The following is a 20,282-nucleotide window of genomic DNA, read 5'->3' as shown; positions in this document are numbered from 1 at the left end:
ATCGATAGAGTACACTCAACTCCAGTCTGGCTGATTTTCCAATTCATCAAAATTGGACATATTTACCTCCGAAGCTCCAGCACCATTCCCTTCACCATCACCGTAACAACATTCCCACATCCAAACGGGAATTGAGAAGATGATGACGGCGAAAAAGCAGCATAACATTAATAATTAAAACTGGCAACGACGAACGACCAAAAAAAAAAAAAACGAACTACATGACAAGTTTTGACATTGTGTACACGGAACCGTGCAGTTTAGGATCGAAGGGCACTCCAGAACCGGCGAAGGGCTTGGGGGCTGGTGAGCAACACACCAGCAGCCACAAACCGACTGTGACTGTGCCTGTCCATCAACACAAACCCCGGAGGACAAGTGATTGTGTAAAAGGTAGAAATTAAAAATTGATTACTGTAACAACTGTTGGCCGTCGCGTTTTTTTTTTTTCGGGCGTCCCCCGAAAATACGCTGGACAAGTGGTGAATGGCGGGGCTGATGCTTTCGGTTTGTGTGAGGTGAATTTTTAAATATTGACTGCCACCATACAGTCATCCGTGTGCGAGCACCCTCGAAAATATGTCACTTGGAATTATCCAATTTAAAATGATTTAATGTAAGCTGACAGAGAGAATTAATTTTGACAACGCGTCCTGGGATGGGGAAGAGTGAGGCAAGTTCCTGTGCCATTTTTGTTGGAAGAATTTGAATGGAGTTTGGGAGGTTTTGTTTTTCTTCTACAACGATTATTTTGCGCATTCGAACCTCTAAGAACCTCTTTCTTATTTTTCAGTTGGGTTATTTACGATTTGAAATTGGCACACTTACCTCCATGTTGTGATGGTGATGATGGTGATGATGATGCCGCATTACTAGCGGATGATGGCCTAAGTGCACGTCCGGATCCTCGTACGTTACCGAATGGGCCGCAGATACACCTGTCGGGTCCAGATGGGGTGGTCCTCGGGTAGGAGTCTTGCATGGCAGGAAGTTTTGAACTTTTCGCTTGTGTCTGGAAAATTAGGAGAAGAAAATCGAAACCGGGACTCGAATTAATGATACTGTGCTGGGTAAGTGAGTGTTTTTGTTTTTCGGTGTTGTTGCCGTTCCAGGCAAGGGGCTCCCAGGGGGCCTTGGAATATCTTTTCGATTCCAGCGCGACAGTTAATTAATGTGCAAGGGATGGCGCACGTTGTCACTAGAGTCGTCGTCATGTGTCATTGGTTGTCCCGTGGGATTGTGGGAAACCCAAGACCAGAGCGAGATGCAAGCATGCTGCGGTTAGCATCTTTAAAATGAACCACAAGAGGGTGCGCACACACACACACACACACACACACACAGAATCCGACCACCGCATTGTTGCATTTAATTTCAATGACTCCCTCCCTTTCTTAAGGCACTCTTCATCTTAAAGCAAATGTCAACCGCACACACTAGTGTGTATTGCCAGCACCGCACCACGTAAACACTGCCATTAATTCCTGAAGGGCGGCACCACACAAACTACTGTGAGCAGTGTTTGCCTGCATTGCTTTTTATGTCGCATTTCAGCATCGCACCGGGCACACACGAAACCGCGATTGTGGAAGTGCAATTAGAGCTGTAAATTAATTCCACTCACAAATTCCACTTCATCGGTGAGAGGCAAGGCACCCCCCCCGTATTCCCGCCGGGATTCCCGGCGAACGTTGTGCAAAGGCGGAGAGTTGCCGTCTTTCGCGGCTAAGAATCCTTTACCGCTCGCGATGGATCGAATTCCGTCGATGGGGTGAAGAAAACCGGTGTAGCGAATGTGATAGTTTTTTTGTGCGCTCTCTCACCCGGTTTAGACGGCTAATTAACATTCTAATTACCATAAGCATGCAGGAGCAGTAACCGAGGACGGAAAAATGTGGTTCTTTTGCATCAATATAGCAAGGACCTGCTATTATAAAGTGCAGAAGTTTTAACGCTTTGCTGCCCCATTAAGGAATAAGTTTGTTCAATAATGCACACGTCCATTCTAAGGCTCGAGGTGTTCGGTGTAACAAAAAAAGCAAAAACGCCTTCATAACCTCTGACAGTGAGGTTATGTTTGCTTACATCAAAGAAACAACATCCTAACACACCCGAAAGGACGCGTCTTGGTGAATGACATTTTGTGCTCCAACCTCGACCAAATATCGATCCAACCAACCAAACTCACACCCAGCCAGAAGAAAACGTTAATCCTTCAAAATCCTCAACCTAAGCCTACTTCTCCTCCTTGCTCACCATCACCTTCAGCAGAGTGTTGACGTACGAATCTCTGGCAGGTTGACGCAACCACCGCAACACGAGACAACGCCACCGAAGAGACCCAGGCACACGCATCACTGTCGCTCAATATCTCAACGATCGAAGGTTCAAGTTAACGAACCAACCTTCATCTTATTTAACGCTTGACAGAGCATCCTTTCGATGTGCGCGACTTTGCCGCTGTGTGTGTGTGTGTGTGTGTTCATATTTGCCTTGTGAGTGGGCACAGGAATTACCCCCTTGAAAGCCCGAAAACATGAATGGAAGTTAGGTTGCTACGTCACTTTGTTACATCGTCCTTTGCCGAAATCGAACGCCCGGTGTCGTAACGTTATGCCACCGGCACTCACAGACTCAATGTCCTTTAACTTTGAAGGACACAGCACTGGGCGGAAAGGGGATGGAATAAAGGACACACAAAAAATGACAACGTCAGTAACAACGACGACACAAAAAAAACTCACATCAAATCAAATTCATATCACTGCTGTTATGAGGTCATGCGGACAGTTAGACAGGCGAGAGGGAAACATAGGGATCAGAGCAACGATACGGACGATTTCGATGTGAGGGGACAGATATGAGGACAGATATCGCAATATGGGTGCGTTCGTGTGTGTGTGTGGAGTGCACAGCAAGAGATTGATGGATGATTGTGAGTAACAGCAGGGAAATAAAGTCACCATCAATCCATATCCTCATCGTCGTCCGCCGCGCCACCTTAGACGTGGACCAATAGGCGTGCTGATACGTACTCACTTCATTCTGCAGTCGAAAAGGCCATGCATGTGAGATATTGCTTCCCATTAGACCTGTAAACCTATTGATTAGTGATACAGCGCACTCCAAGAGTTCGAGGACACATCATCCACACATTTACTTTTATTGTCATTACTTGTTCTAGGGTCTTCCTGTATGTCTAGTGCTAATGAAATGGTGTTACTTTTCAATTCATCGATCCACTCACGTAGTAGTGCGAAAAGATATTGGCTTCCTTGCAGGAAGCTCCTCCAGCTGGAAACTCCTCCAGCTGGAGCAGTTTGTTCGGCTGTCGTGTGTGTGTGTGTGTGTGTGTGTAAATATTTGATTTATCCCATTACTTACACTTGACGCCCATTTCGTCCAGCGAGATCGATTGATTTTTGTGTCAGATGTCAGCAGGAGTCAAAAGCAAGGAAAAGGAGTCGAGTGGGTTTAGGAGATCGATTAAGATTAAGTTCCAGCGGCTTCAGAATTGCTCTTGGTTTAATGGTGGCAAAGAAGGACAAAGCCTCTGCCTCTCTCTTGTTCGTCCATTAGCACACCGTTGACTTTGGAGGGTGCGACACACCAACATCTAAAAGGAAACCAACACAAATCGTCCGATGTCCTACCCAACGGTCGACTAACGACTGACATGCGACACAGGTGAAGTGTTAAAGGAAGATAAAATCAGGCTTGGATATATCCGTGCTTCTTTTGCGCCCTGCTAGACCCACGCGACTAAACAGTAATCTCTTGTTACTGTCACGCAAAAAAAAGGATCCGCCGTTCCCGGGGGCCATCAAGCGACACAGAGCTCGTTGATGTTGCACTGGGATCCGGTGAAGGATTTATAGTGCAATTTTCCTGCCCCGAGCACAAGCCAGTCAGCCAATCACCGCGATCTCTCTAGAAGGATCTCCTTTTTCTACGGTGTGTGCGTGTGTTAGTTGCTCCCATCGCTGCTGCTACCGGCTAGTTGACATCTTATCACATGGCTGAAAAACACTTTCCCCGCTAGAAGAGCGCACACAAGGCGCCACACAACCTCCAGCCGTTGTCGTGGAGAAATTTAATAAAGTTAATTTATCTACCGTGCGACAGGCCAAGCTTGACGCCGGGATCTTTTCCGTTCCATTTTTTTTTCTCCACATCCGTGCTCTACCGGAACCGGAACGCGGCCGTCGAGAGATGAAATCAGGAGAGACAATAAGGTGGACACGGACTGGGCAGAACAAAAAAAAAAAAAATGGAAGGTTTAGCTGGAAGTTTTCCACCCACCCTGGCGCGACCCACGTCACCGAGAGCGGAGTCTTTTTGCACTACCGAAGAGATTTTCTTGTGAAAAGCTGATGGTATCACGTTGGCTTTATGTGTGATGACCCAAACGGTGTCTTGACTTTTATTAAACTCGGAACAAACTTTCCCAATTTTACCACCTTTTTTGTTGCGATAGTTTCATTTTGCCGTCCACACCTTTTACAAGAGTAGCTCTTGCGGCCGGAATGCTCTTCTGGTCTGCAGCAAAACACACACACACATACACACACACACACACACACACACACACACACACACACACACACACACACACACACACACACACACACACACACACACACACACACACACACACACACACACACACACACACACACACACACACACACACACACACACACACACACACACACACACAGAGAGAGAGAGAGAGAAAGAAAGCACAGGAAAAGGATGCACCTTGAATCTTTCTCAAAGAAACTCTAAAACTTAGATATATCGTCTCACTCGGCAACACGTTCGTTCTCGTGTCCGGCCAAGGGTGTTTATCCGGCGAAGGGAAAAACTCGGCGAATCTTTGTGCAGAGTCCTAGCGTCCGAAAGGAACTCACCCCGACAAAGGCCACCGTTCTTGCAGCATCAGGGCAGGGTTAAAAGCGTTGCACACAGCAAAAGTGTCAACACGAAAGTGTCCCTCTAGCCGTAAAAAGTTAAACTAAAGTCAATTTTCTGCTTTGGCTCAGTTACGTCCGGAGAAAAGTAAGTACGACATTTCCCATTTCCCCAGTGTTAGACGGTAGCAGTCTTCCGGTTCAATGTTTGCTGTAAGCATTAAACTGAACCCGGTCGACATCCGGCCACCTGGACGTGTACGTGTGTGTGTGTGTGTGTGTGTGTGTGTTTGGAGTGTGAACAACGTCCGGTGCAAATCCAGACCGTGGTCGACTACACCACTGCTAAAGGGTGGTTGTGGCGTTTTGGTCGATGAGAAAAAGGGTGATCCGGATTTTCTTTTGACCAACAAAACCAAACCAAAAAAAAAGGGAAGGAACCCGAAATCAATGACAACTATTTGGTGCAAAGTTTTCCATTCGAAAAACTAAATGCAAGAGGAAGAGGTAGGACAAAACGTACGCTTGCCACCCCGACCTACGCTTTACCGGGTTGAGAAATGCTTTTTTTTATGTCTCACTACTTTGTCGAAAAACTCTTCGAAACAAGCCCGACAACACAACGGCCGCAACCCTTAGAAAAGCTCAAGCACAGGGCTGCAGAGAATGTGTGTGTGTGTGTCGTCGTGACGGAATTTTCGGATGAAATTTTCATCAACCTTGATCCGTTAGCTTGCCCTTGCACCACCACCACAAAGTCCACACTTCCAGGAGCCACAAGGAATAAAAAGGAGGACAAAAAAAAACACACCATTTGCTAAACACACCCTGGCTCTGGTATCTTTCCTCCAGAAAGCTTCACAAGATTTTCGGTTCCGATGTGCGCAAACCGATCATTGGTTGTTGGTAGGGGTGGGATGGTGATGTTGGACAAGAAAAATTGGACGAAATTGGTCGGTAAAAAGTAGGATGATCCATTTTATTTTACGTCAAGCCGGACGCTTTGGGAAGGCCGGAAAAACTCCCCCCGAAAAAAAAAAAAAAATTCAACCACACAAAAAATCGGACGACCGCGCAAGCAGAGAGCATGGGCAGCACACCGAAAATAAATAGCCAGGCGTTAGCCTTGCTAATCCTTTAAAGCCGAACGGATACAGCTTTAATTGCCGTGGGTTTCTCGTGCTTCGTTTGGAGATGGGGAAGCCCGGTGGTTTCCGGTGCGTAGTAGTAGATACACTTCATCACCTTTTTTTGTTTCTCCGGCTATTCCGCTTCTGAACGATCGTTCACGGGACACAGCGCGTCCGGTCAGTTTTCAGTTGAGCTTAGAAATGAGCGTGGATTAGTTATTGCCCGAAAATAAGGACACCGAACCGATGGGAAAACTGTGAAAAACTCGTTCATCCGCGACCAGGGGCTGGTTATTTCGCTCTCGATTTGCAGTCGCCGTCGCGTATCCCCTCCTTTATGGGTTCCGTTTGCTATTTTCCCTTTTTAATTTCGGCATCCCACAGCAAAGTGAGGGAATCGCAGCGTGGAGATAAGGGTTGACACGTTTCACAGCCCAAAAGTAACAGCTTGGACGATCACGTTTCAGTTGTCAGTCCCGCTTCTCATTGCCCCCGAGGACGGAGAGAGTAAAAAGAAAAGGCGAAAATTGAACACGGCTGAATTGGGCGAAAATTGGAAACAATTCTAGCGCATCCTTGAGCAACACGATACGGTAGGATTAGAGTTTATGTTTGTGCAACGCTCTGTCTCATTGCTTCTCTCTTATTACAAAATGTGAACACCGGGTGTTATGGGAAATATTGCTCTGACTTTATAATTAACTAAAACACACGCACATATCAAGAATCTCGAATTTGCATACCGGGCAAGATGGCACACGGTAGCAGTAAAGTTTAAGTGCATTCCAGATTTCTTATCCACACACACACACACCCACACGCACAGGTACAGATTTCGCTTCCCACCAGGATCTCATTCCTCTCTGACAGCAGCTGTCATCTGCATTTGGCGCGTTGTGGCAAAAGCGACCCGGCGACCGAGGGTAGCGAGTTGATTTTCCATTCCACAAAGTCGCGTTTCGAGGAAGAGAGCAAACCCTACTGAAAGGTCCCCGGGAGGGGCGTACCAAATCCGCATCGAAAATCCTTTTAACGCAGTCGATTGCAAACACATAGACCCGATGCTGTTTCGTTCCTCTTGTCACACAGGACTCTGGGGCTAGGAATCGGCACACAAAACCACAACACACTTTTATCGTCTGCTTCTATTATACGCGCTCCCCCATGCAAACACATACGGACAACACGTTGCGAACGGGTTTTATCTTCATTAAATGGATTTCGAAGGCTTGGTTTGTTCGAGGGTCTCCCAACGATATTTGGGGGAATGAATTTCCCCCTGTTTTAGTCTTAATCAACGTGTTCTATCTCCCATTCCCGTTGACTCTTTTGCGTGCGAAGTTGTGGTGCGTGCTTCGAAAGTAGAAAAGATGGGCTACAACAGACACTATACTCCTGATGCAAATTTTCATCACCAGACACCAAGGATTTTCTGAGCCCTACTGCTGCTTATTGCATGTGCAATATACTAAACCTCCAAATCCGTCTGTTAGCGAGAATAATAGTAAAGTGGTGAGACGCTGTTAAGATGACAACCGCAAACGAGAATTTTGGGGGGAAAATCCATAACGTTTTCTTATTACAAACCCTAGGGAAAATGGGTTCATAAAGCCGTCTCTAAGAGCTCTTTCGAACTTCAACTTCAATATATTTTTGCTGGTCGTTGCGCGTTCCTTCCAGAGCAGATCACTACGAGACAGCAACCGCCAGAACCAGAAGGGAAAAAAGGTTTATTACATCGATAGATTCATAAATTAATCACAACGCGCAAGATAAGCGCGAGATATACCCTTCGGTCTCATAAATTATGGTCCCCGTTCGTACAGGAGATCTCTTCTTCAAAAGCTTGCACACAACTGGCGAGCGAGTTCAGCTTCTTCCCTTCGCGGTTGCGTGCGTCCAGCAAAAGCGGACACACGAAGAAGAAACACAACGAAAACCCCGCGAGAGTGAATATATCATCGCAGGCAGCAGCCCTTCGGTAAAGGTTTCCCGCGATCGAGAGTGCCGTGTACGGGTACGGACGCGAATGGATGATCATTATTTGATGTTTTTGCCTCATCAAGACGGCCGCCTTTCCCCGGTCTGGCCACTGCGCGCGCTCACAGATTGGTGACCGATTACACGAACACGTAGCCGAACCGAGAAGGAACGAAAAAAGGGATGTTTCAAAATTTATAGCAGAACGTCCCTGTCGTTGATCGGTTGTCGATGAAGGTTGAAAATTATGTAAATGTTCTCTGCAGGTTAGCCTTATCGCGCAACACAAGCGACCACTCACTGTTTTAGCGAAACACTTTTCCCAAAATTCGAGCACTCGTTTTTAATGCGAAAATGCTATTAGCAAAAATGGACTAGTGTGTGTATATTTATGAAAATTATCCTGTCCAAAAGTGGAAAAATGAAAAGAAACCGCCGTTTTGACCACATTCACCTTGTCTGATGATATCGACCATTTAGATTGGATAAGTGTGTACACCCTGTTTCTTGCGAGAGACATTAGGAGGTTTGTTGCTATGGGAAAATTGAAGACGGATGTGGGAAAATATTGTCTGTGTGTGTGTCTGATCTACGCCATGTCAATGTCGCCCACAGCTGAGCGGCGTAGTCTGGCGTCTCTACGCCAGACTACTTCCGATAAAAGATTCTATCATCCTTCCCTTCCACAGAGTGTTTTCTTCTTTATTGCAGCTCCAGCCAAATGCCTCCAGATATGATGCCGTGTATGCGTGTAGATTCATGTGAGAACAAAACACTAACAATGTAAAACTTCCCAAAAAAAAAAGTACAAAACTCGACGAAAACATATTGGTAGTAAAACAAGGTAAAAGACACGTTCCGTTAAAATAAACTGCCAACAGAAAACAGCCCTGATGGTGCCGAAATCGCGAACTCCTCTCAAAAGTGCTACCGCCAAAAATGGCTATTATGTTTAATTGACCGAAAAGACGATGCAGGGCAACTCCACGAACGAAAACAGCGCGCGCGTCGCGTTCGTTCCACCGGGTTCTGTCGGTAATTTATCTTGTTATCTTCGCTGGCTGCAGCCCCACACAACGGCCCATCATCATCACCGGGAAAAAGGGGATAACACAGAACAACAGAGTGTTCGTGAATGGTGAACAAATCACCGGGGAGCACCAGGGAATCGTCGTGCCGTTTGTAGAGTGAGCGCGCGCGCGAGAATCCGAATCCGGAACCTTGATGGAGATGGATAAATCTTCCATCTTTTTAGCTACATATGGAGGGATTCGGTAGAATTTTGATGAGTGTAACTGGTTGCTGCTGGTGGTGCAGAGATTCCAGCTGCATCGCACACAAATCAGGCAGGTGTATGTGCGTGCATGAAGAACTGCAACAATTTTCCATCACATTTAACTTCACCAATGATCATGAGCGATCATCATAAGCACTGTGGGAAGGGAGACCAGGCGATGCTATCTTCAGCTACGATATCAGATGGATTAAAAGTTGATTCAGGAAGTGGCGCCACTGCTGTGTGTTTCAAGAAACCAGCTCCACAGTCTGGGCGCGTCCAACCGAATCCGTGTGTCATAAATCCAGACCTTCGCCGCCATCACAGCGTGTCCTGACAATCTCCTGCTGCCGCTGCTTGGGAATAAAAGTGTCACTTTTGGCACACAATAACAATATCATCTGGGCTCGTTCTTGGCTTGGATGCAGTTGCCTGTGTACCGGAGTCCGACACAGCAGCACATCTGTCGGCAATTATGGCAAACCCTGGGAAGGCAGAAGAAATAGTCTCCAACATGGATGACAATTACAGTAACATGATTTTGTGCATTGTATTCCTTTTCTGGTTCCGCTTTTTTATGGGTTTTTTAAATGTAAAGTTTATTAACCCCTACAATGGCTTGCGAGCATCTCCGGACACGCGCTACTTCGGTAAATATCCAACATTTATAGGTGCCCACCAAAAACTAGTGTCACAAAGCTCCAACCCGGAACATCATCTCCGGACCGGATTCTCGGTTCGAACAGCTACAAAGAGAAGCAAAGTTTTTTTTTTACTCGCTTTTAGAACTCTTTCCGCGTATTTCAACCAATTCGGGGGGTGAGGGCGCAACCATGAAAACATTGGATTCAGTTTTAATTACTGATAGCCATTTGGAAAACTCCGAAAACCGGACTGGTGACAACGGCGTGCGAGCTCTCACTCTGTATAGAGTCTGTGTCTCCGATTCTTTCCGCCCCATCAAACCTCAATATCGGGTCGACCTTCGTCGCCGTCAACTATCATCATTCTTGGCGGTGGTGTGCCGGCGCGCTTGTGAAAACTTTCCCATGAGATTTGAACTTCTCGCAGAAAAAGCAGCAGGTTTGAGCAGCGTTAAAAGCGAGACAGAAGTAGGGCAAAAGAACGAGAAAAACCCAGTGGCAGCAGTGCAATTTTCCGCTTGATGTGGTGAAAGTAAAAATCACACAATGAGCAAAGAGCAAGCAAAGTTTTCTACAATGTGTCCTCCTCTCTCACCCACAACGTCCAGGCGGTTGCTCTTTGCTGCCCTATCCAGGATCACCTTTCTTCCCCACTAACTTTTCCGACTGTCAATAGAGTAGGGAAAAGATGATTCTTCCAGATGAGGTTAAGAGAACGGGAGGGTGCGTGTGTGCGGTTGGAGCAAGTGCCATTCGACGGAAATAACGCTGAAATCCTTACAGCATCATAAATTAGGCTACCACCACTGCCCAAAAACGGCCCCGGACAGCACAGCACGAGAGGACGGGGAGCGTCGGCAAAGACGGGAAACTTTTGTCCCCGTCTTTGGCAGCAAGCAAAGAGAAAAACTTCCAACCCGTGGAAAACCGCACCGACCCAACCCAAAAGAGCCGTTTGGATACATGGACCGTGCTTGTCTTTTGGGCGCATGGCGCACGCGAGAGCAGCCTGTGTGTTCAAGTGAGTGGACAAAAATTCCATTTTCTCTACCGAAGCGCCACCGAATCTCCCACCGGAGCGTTTGGGTGTATTTTGCTGACCATGTCCCTTGCTATTGTAAATCCCGTTCCCTGTTCCGCAGCACAAGAATGGCGCAAAAAGGATGTAAGAATGGCTATTATTCGCGTATTTGCACTGTGCGGCTTGTGGATACTGCTGCTACTGGTGGGGAGTTTTGAGTAGAGGAAGTCGAAAGAAAGGCTAGAATTTTTAAAGAATGTCAGGTCCTTTTTTTTCTTTGCTGTGGTTTAGGCGAGCGCGAAGCTAGCAATATCGGGGAGAACCGGGAACAGAGGAAAAGTAAATGTTGCTACATCGTAAGGGTTGATCGGTGGACAAACTATATAACACGACTAGCAGAGCGAACACGAAAGGACAACATTGGCGCTGTCATTTACTTTAAACAGTGTGGCTCTACGTTGTAGTAGTAGTAATAGTGGCACGAATACAGTGTAGTTCTGGCACCATGTCAAATGTTGTTTGAAGCGATACGACAAACAAGGAAAAATAGATTGCTTTCCATCACTACAACTTGCTGGTTTCACTAAGATAGTTGCTGTACAACTCGTGCTTCAACTTGATGTCCAATAAAGCAAGAATTAATTTTACCAGCCAAGTCATCACAGGATATTGAGTTCAGGGGGTCTCCCAACTGCCAAGACAACCTCTTAAACCACAATCAATAAAACAAGCTATCCAGAAATTTGTGACGATGATGCTGCTGCTGTTTATCATGTTATACCATATTGCATGGTTTATTTGTTTACACTATAATGTCACTCAAGAAGGTTAAACAAGTACTACACGTCAATAAATAGCTTTGAAAAAAAAACGAAGCAATTTTGCGACATAAATTTTGCAGATATTGCTTCACAATTGTTTCCTTGATGGGATATCACACACAATTCAATTTCAACGGACACATGTCACACAGGACTCGGACTCGCTGGTGCTGTGGAGGAAGAACTTGTGACAGTCACCATTGTCTCCGTGTGCCCTTATGTACATCGTTTTGCACGAAAACGTTCCACCATTTACTCGAGTGACAGGTTCGTGTCTTATCTCTTATCACACCCCAGCAATATCCCAGCTGTAGAGCATGAGCTGTAGGTGTGGTTCTTGTGCGTCATTGTGTGATGAGTTTTCTAAGGATCTTGGCCGCTTTCCCCATCCACCCCAGGCCCAAAAGGAAGCACCAGATGTCAGTGAATGAGTGACTGCGGTCACCATGGAATGGTTGAATGGGTGGGCTGTGACTGGTGGATTTGTTATTAAATTGGGTGACACAGAAGTCGATTGAGGCGAATATTAATAAAATTGAACCAAGAAAAGAGAACATGAGCGTTATACCTTATATGGCCTTCCAACAACAACTTGCCACGGATTGTTTTGGATGTAAGGAGAAGAGCGTTTATTCTCTTTTCCTTTCCACTTTGTCTCTTACCAAGACGGCTGAGACGCTGGATTCATCATCACACATCGGTTTCATCCGCGCACCCGAGGACGTGACAAAAATTTCCAACAAAAAAAACGACGACCCATAACATCCCGCCCGCCAGTAAAACGCGGTCGAAATTAATAAACAGAACGTGAGAGAGTTTTCCTCGGATGGGAATGTGTGTGTGTGTCACGACGACGAGTCTTGAAAGTGTGTGGAAAGATCGAAAACATGCACTTGAAAATTAGGATGGGATCTCTTCTTTCACAACTTAACGGCCTTGGTAAGGTTCCTGGGGAAAGGATGGCTATTGCCGTGTAGCGTGTGCACACATATGTCAGTCGTAAGCGGAGAAGACATCGGTTTGAAGAGGTCCTTCTTAAGATTGCTGTGTAGATCTCTCTTTTCCTGTCAGCGGATAGTTTTCCAGCACCCAGTCGAGATTAATTGTCAACGGGTCTTCCTGCTTCGGCAGTAGTTAACCAGAAAGAAGGATACGGGGTTTCGGGACATGCCATGCTGATTGAGAGGAGGCATAAGCGAGAGTGAAAATGATGTGGAAAACTCGAGTGAAAATACGTAGAAAAACCTTATCCCTGATCCTGGCGGATCAGAAGACGTGAGACCAATTATCGGGCGCACCACGATGATGACAGCCGGTCGGTCGGTTCAGCGGAAGCTTCTTCTTCAAACGAAAATCATAAATCACCCCCGCAAGACAATGGTGACACAGAGAAACTTCGAACCGAGGGTGGGGAGAAAAACGATGAAGACGGTTATTAGAACCGAATGACTTTCCACGGTCTTTCTGCTTTGTTTATTTGTTTGCAAGTAAATCATCTGCCATTTTGCTTGGTTTTGTGTCCAGACTTCCGGTGTTTGTTTGTGTCTAGACCGAAACCATCACACGCCTGCCGCTGCCTGCCTGTTTTAACGATCATTTGTTCCTCAGCAGTAAACTGGAGAAGATCTCCTCATCCCTATAGGGAGCTTCTTCACTTTGCGCTTTGTGTCCTTCCGCAACTACAACCGCTCGCTTAAGCATCAAACAACAACATTGGAACGGTTGATTGATGGTTCCAGTTGGCCACCGCCGAAACTCAAAATCCGCAGTGAAAGTGCATTCCGAGAGCGTTGGAAAATCAATTAGAAACAATATTTATGCTTTCATGTCATTCGTCAACAAAACGAGCTTCACATTTACGGATGCGCGCGATCGTCCTCGTTTACGGTTGTTTATTTGTTGCTGATGGTGGTGAAATTTTTGGCATTGGAGATTTGCTGCGCTACTCACGACGTCAGCGATGATGCATCAGACAGGCGCACGGTCGAAAGCGCGTGTGTGTTTATTTAAAAGCTAAACACGATACAAAAAGCCGCATGACTTGGCTTGGTTTTCAGGAAGGGATTGCGCTTGGATAAACAACACCTACTGGCTTTAATTTCGCCTTTTTTTTTTGCTTAAGCCGCAATTCAGGGAGAGAGAAAGAGAGCAAGCGAAACGCAAATCTACCATGCAGTAAGTAAACTTGTTTTTAAATAAATAAAACAGTGATAAAGCTATGTTTGAAGAACAAACTAAAATAAGCTTCAATCATCAGAAAGAATTATTTTTCTAAAATGAACTTAAATGAACTTCAATTTCTCAATTTTAATTCTCATATGCTGACAGCTCATAACAGATCATTGCTTGAAAAAACTTACATCTGTATCTTCCACAACAAATAAAACACCAACTACCTATCATCACAACACCGTAGTAACGTTTGCACACAAACATCCGTCAAAATCCCTTCCAAATGCATTCCTCTTTCCAAGCGACAAACAAGTGCAACTGCGGCAAATGTGCATTTTGTTGTTATGATCTGCAACAGAGATTTATGCTTATGCGGTACACTATTGTTCGCGGGCAACTTTTCAGCTAAGCTGTCAGGGCGTGTAACACGTTGGGCGAGGAAAAAAAAAGGCAATAGCAGCTCAACCCTCCCCACTTGCCCACAGGACCACCAACGGAAGTGGCCTGGGGAAACACTCCATCTCACCGTCACCCACACCTTTCTACCCCGACAACTACACAACTATCCGGAAGTAGATCGTTTTCCTTTTCACCGCGAGCGTGCCAAAGTGATGAACGGTAAAAGGCGAACTCCGTTTTACTCCGTGGCATGTTTGAGCGTTACACTCCCACCAAACCCGGGTGGAATCGTTTATTGCTGTGGTTGTTGAGGTTAGGCAGCAGGAGGTATGCACTTTTCACGCTTTTTCCGGGGTGGGATGGGAAGCGAGACGCAGGAAAACAACTACTGTCAACTTCAATTGTTTCAAGCCCGTTGGTTCGCGCAGCAAATCGTCAGAGTCAGAGAGCTCCCGTTCAAGGGGCGCGCGAACAAACTGACTGACAGCTGATGGAGTGCCGGCGGCGGGTCCTTCGTTTTCTACTGCAAAATTAGGTTTCTCGTGAGGTGCAGTGTGTAAAGTGTTTTTTTTTCCTTCGCGGGGCGGTGATTTAATGAGCAGCAGGGAACGAAATTGATGTTGCGCCTGTTTGCCCGAACGTAGGAGCACTACGTACTGATATTGGGTGTACCCCACTGTGGCAAAACGTCACTCACTCTTGTGTGGTGAGCATTCCTTTCTAACGGTCCGCCAAGCGCACTACTGCGGATGCACACGGGACACAGATCAACGTCACACACACACACGTCATGAATATTCATAGCTATCTGTTTCCCATGTTTCCTTCCTGCAAGTGTTGGAGCGTTGTTCCCTTCAACCACCGGAGACCACGCTGCACAAACTACCACACCACGGGTTTCTTCTGTCGTGCGCTTTAGGGAAGTTAGCGGAACAACTATGACCTCACGCCACGCGCTCCAAAAAATCTGGATCGCGTAAATCCGTTTCGGGGCGGAAAAACCACGGACTTCTAATTGAAATATCTCAAATATCTTAATTCGTTTAATAAACATGTAAAAAGATTTAATTAAACTCATACACCGAGCTACCGATCTTTGGTGGGAGCTCTCGTCGATTCCAGGAATGTAGTCTAGCATTTAGAGGATAGGGAGTCGGGAGGATAATATGCTGCATATCCACCATTCACTCCCTGCAGATGCAGATTGGGGATTGAATTGCAACGACCGTCAGGCATGCAAAACGGCTCTATCGTCCGGAATCGACTTTGGAGCCTCGGGATAGAGACGCTACTAAGCATGTACCCGTTGTTCCCGAGCGAAAGGTGCAGAAGAAAACAGAGGTGGTGCGCGCATATATGCACAGCACACACACACGGGGTGCAAAAGTGGGAAGATTTATGAAATCGTAAAGTATTGGTTCATTTAAATAATTGAATATGCAAATAAGGTGCATGTGCGAAAAAGCGAAACGATCTGTACGACGACTATGGCGTTGTATGTTGTGTATTTTTTGTTCACTGTGTGTCCAACCAGCCATTTCTCTGGTTGGTGTGTTTGGTTTTTTTTAAACTCATCTACACCCTCTCCCATCGACCCACCTGTATGAGGATGGGTGAATAAAAAAAAAATCCCCAGGTGAGATTGTTTGTTCCGAGCGCACTGTTTGCGCACTGTTTTTGTATTAATGCTTCTCGACGAGCGAGAGACGAGAAATGTGCGCTATCTGCCACGTGTGTGCGTGTGGGGAAAAAAGATGCGTTTTTAGAATTGCATATCTTAGCCTTTTTTCTCTTGTTCTTCCTGTGTGACGTGTTCCAGGTGTTCTTTGTGGGAAAGCGGTTCGGAAGCGATGCCCGCTTCCCGGTGCGACGAACGAGCGCGGTCTGCTGTGACACATACACACGGGCATTAAGGTTACGGTAAAATCCCTGCATTCATCCGGACATGGAACACTTCTTCCCCCGTCTCGGCAAACCTTCACATCCTCTCCACACATTCAGCCAACATGTCGCAGCCAACTTCAAACGATTGCAGTTCAAATAAATCTTTTGCTCAGGACACCGCAAACGGCCAGGAATGGCCAACGAACGATGTACTGGGTTGGGAGTTTTGAGGACACGGTAATTGAAAAGGTAAACATGTCGCGTCGATCTGGCGACCGATTCAAACACCGATCCCTCGAAGACCAGCCCGAGAGTTGTGGTGTTTTGGAGCCCCGCACGGAAGACGGAGGCCGTCGGTCCTTAATCCATCTTAGATGGATGGATTATTCATACCTCGGGTCGGCCGGCTGCTACTTGCTTGCCGTCGAAAATCTCCTCTGATCTTGACATGTTGTGAGCGGGAATGCTTCACAGTAAATCCCATCATCCAAAGTCGAAGGTGGAACAGCACCGCACAAATCAGAGCAACGGCGCACAACGATACTCGATAGGGCAGTGATTGCATATTTCACGGCGTACAGAGGGAACTTTGCAATAAATAATTGCACATTATACGGGAGGTGAGATTCCTTCTCTTCAGGGAGGGTTCAAAGCCGGAAGGAGATTTGTGCACATAATTTTGACAGTTCACGTCAGACAAAAGGGAAACACGTCAAACCACGCCAACTGTAGTGGACAATTAGGTACGCCCCTCTTCTTGTAACGGCTTTGATGTGGGGATTTGCATTTGTCCCGTACAGCAATGGACAAATCTTTTCAGATTTGGACATAATTCTTGAACTGGTACTTCGCTTCCGTTCCGATTGCCAAGCTATTAATCAACGACCGGGAGAGCTTCTTTCGCAGTCCGTCGTACGGATATGTCCCATTCTGGAGCTCGCTTCGAAACCATAGAGTGGGGAATGGATTTTAAAGTGCAGGAAATTCCGTCAGCAGAATGACTCTCTCCACCCTCCTCATGGAAGCAGAGTGACTAGGAAAATGCTTACAAACAAGCAACCGACTCTACTCGCCCAGCATGGGGTCACAAACGGCGCACCGAGCGCAGATTATTAAACCAACATAACATGGTGCAGGGGAGTCATCGGTGTCACGGTGGTCTCTTCTGCGCTATCGATCGATTAGACCTAGAGAAGGAAGCACAGACATACACACAGCACGGTGGGGGGAACACAACTCATCATGATCATCATCATCATCGTTACGGTTGGAAGATATTAAATTTATACTCGTGACTTTGTCTATCACAGCAGTTTTTCACATTCTCGAACCAATCGATTCTTTTGAGCCTTGGGTGCGTTCGACCTTTTGTCGACCAAGGCGGAGATCTCCTCGGGGAAGACTTCGAAGTGCAATGCAAATAGACTCATCTAGGCATCATATTTGCACCGTACGTACAGAGGCATAGGTCATCGCTCATCACCCCGACATACACACACAACCAGCGTGTGGTTGTCGTACAGTGTTTGTTGGTATTTTTTTCCCCCCAACAGAATCCGAGGTTCGGACGACCTAATACTCCTCTCGTCCGTGTGGACAACATTTCTCCACCGGAACAACGGACCTTGATATAAGATTTCTGCATCTCACCGTCTGCCCTTTTTGGTTGGATGATCTCTCCAATCGTTGCTGTTCTGATGCAGAGAGCAGAGCATTAAAACAAAACCCACAGTACAAGACCAACTTCTGTGCTTCTGTGGGGTCATGCCGTGCCGTGCTGTACTACTTGGTGATGTTCTCCAGTAATGTGAGGAGTGGTAGAAAGAAAAGGTAGCACATACACGCACAGATGAGGATGGATGGATGATGAATCCCAACGTCGTAAGATTCATCATCTTTCGCAGAAACGGTCGCTCGGTAGTTACCTCCGGAATACCCAGTTTGCCCGTTTCGTACGCTTGTCTCGAGGGCAGAAGAATGGTAGGAATAAGTGGAGAATAATCATGAAATATGAATCCAAGCAAAATGCGTACTCCGCTTATTAATGCATATTTGATATTGATATATTGTTCCGTAATGACGTTACTACCACCACCGGGCGGATGAAGAATCCTGGGGCTACCGCCAAAAAGGGTTCCTCCTTCAGGGTAGCAGCGATGATGGCAAAAGAATTGCAGGAATGGTAAATGGTAGAGTGTGGAACTCTTGTTTAAAGCGACCCATTGTTTTTGTAATACCATTTCCTTAAGGGATACCAGCTTGAGGTTGAGCACAATCTTTGGCAGACGAACAGGTCCACTGAAAGCCTGTTTAAATCTCTGGCAAGAAAAAAACAGAAGGTGGCCGGAAAATCCATTATCACGCCGGCGTCTCCCCCAACCCGGAAGTTGTTGCTCAATTCATGGTGCAATTTACCAGCGTCTAACATCGGCAGCAGAAATCCGTTTTTGAAAACCAACACACAACACCCGGAACATATAGCCGCGCGTTTGTGTATTCTCTTACTTAACGCCACACATATGCTCTTTTGTCGTCACGCGATGACTTGGCCCGTCGTCATCGCTGATCCTTTTCAGCAGCGAAACAAAACATGGCCGAGGGAAGCATAAAATGAATTCGCTAAAAAGGCGAAACGATTCTGACTCTACCAACGGTTCTCCCTGCTGCTTATCCCACTCTAAACACTCCTTGCGAGTGTGGAGTCAGCATTTTATCAATCTCAGCTGTACAGTGTATCGTCCCGTAGAACCCTTTAAAATCTCAGCACCACCAGGCACACCATGATGCAGTTAGTTTCCGAATAATAAAACGTCAAGATCCTTTCGGATACTAAACGCACAATATCCCGGGTACTCGCTCTCTATCTCTCCCTCTACTCACACATTTTCACTACTTGGTTCGTCTAAAGCAAAAATATTGTCGTATTATTTTCATTTTAATTCAATGGGAAAGCATAAAATTTCAAACAAAACCCTTTTTTATTTCTGCCAGTTCACAGTGAGGGGTAGGCGCACACACACACACACACCGAGGGTTTTGGAAGAACCACCGGGGGACCACACTTTGGTGAGGAGGCTTGTGGTCCTTTTTTGTGTCTGTGTGTGCCTATAAACATGTTTATGTGCTGAGATGAGGATGAGGCTGTACGCCACACGACGGCTTGAGATCGGGTTCTTGACTTTCAGCAAAGCGAAACACAGAAGCCTATCGTCGGGACCTGCCTGGGTTGGATTTTATGCGCGGTCTCGCATGGCTAGGAATTGGTAAAAGGGTGGGTTTAAACATACATACATACACACAAACACAAACACACTTATGCAGCCATGTGGCAGAACCCTTTTAGGAGCTTTGCTTTACTTCAACTCTGTCGGCCTCGAGTTCCAAGAGGCTCTGAGCGGGAAAAATGAAAAAAGGTAGCAAGGACGTATGCGATGTTCCTGGCTACAGCATTGTGAGGTCCTTTTTTTGGATCAAGATTTCGTCCGCCAGGCGATGATGCGTTCCTTCTTCGCGGGACACTGTTGATTGTTTTTTTTTTTCGTTGTTTTGATTCTATCATCTCGGAAAAAGGGGATTTTTATTTTTACATTTTCTCGGAACTCGTTACCCGTGAGGACTGTGAGTGTTGGTGGGTAGGACATCTAGACATCTAGACAATCCCAAAAACACCAGAAATATCTCTGATGCTCTGACATTTGCTGGTGGACCTTACAGTTTTTTTTTTGTATCTTCTAGGATGGCGTGCAATTTGACTACTTAACGCCATTGTCGTGATTTCGGATCCGGACATTCCACGACCGGAATGGACAGGACACATCGGCCCGAGACACTGAGGCGATGTGTTTATCCCTGGAACAAATTTACGATCCTGCGATGTGACACCTCGCTCTCCACCAATTCCATCCTAACGTCAATGTCGGACCCTCTGTTTTTATTGGGTTTCCTTAGCAATGATGCGATGAGAAGGTATGTCCAATTCCACAAAGAGACCGGCAATGCGACAATGCGTCAAATAAAAATAAAACCCGAGAGTTTTATTTTC

At 46.3% G+C, this 20,282-nt stretch overlaps 2 protein-coding genes across 2 annotated transcripts in view; one reads left to right on the top strand and one right to left on the bottom strand.

The window, feature by feature from the left end:
• Positions 1-20,282, top strand: part of LOC126557285 (glycogen [starch] synthase) — a 396,509-nt gene that overhangs the window by 65,579 nt on the left and 310,648 nt on the right. The gene's annotated exons all lie outside the window — the stretch shown is intronic.
• The window catches only part of LOC126557168 (uncharacterized transmembrane protein DDB_G0289901), an 81,821-nt gene that overhangs the window by 7,929 nt on the left and 53,610 nt on the right, over positions 1-20,282 (bottom strand). Inside the window, exon 3 of the mRNA XM_050212850.1 lies at positions 829-1,012. Within this exon, the coding sequence (XP_050068807.1) occupies positions 829-1,012 (184 nt within the window). The remainder of the gene's footprint in view (positions 1-828; positions 1,013-20,282) is intronic.

The sequence above is a fragment of the Anopheles maculipalpis genome, chromosome 2RL, assembly GCF_943734695.1.
Source record: "Anopheles maculipalpis chromosome 2RL, idAnoMacuDA_375_x, whole genome shotgun sequence".
Taxonomy (NCBI): domain Eukaryota; kingdom Metazoa; phylum Arthropoda; class Insecta; order Diptera; family Culicidae; genus Anopheles; species Anopheles maculipalpis.
The sequence above is the reverse complement of the archived record's forward strand: the minus strand, read 5'-3'. Positions and strand labels throughout refer to the sequence as shown.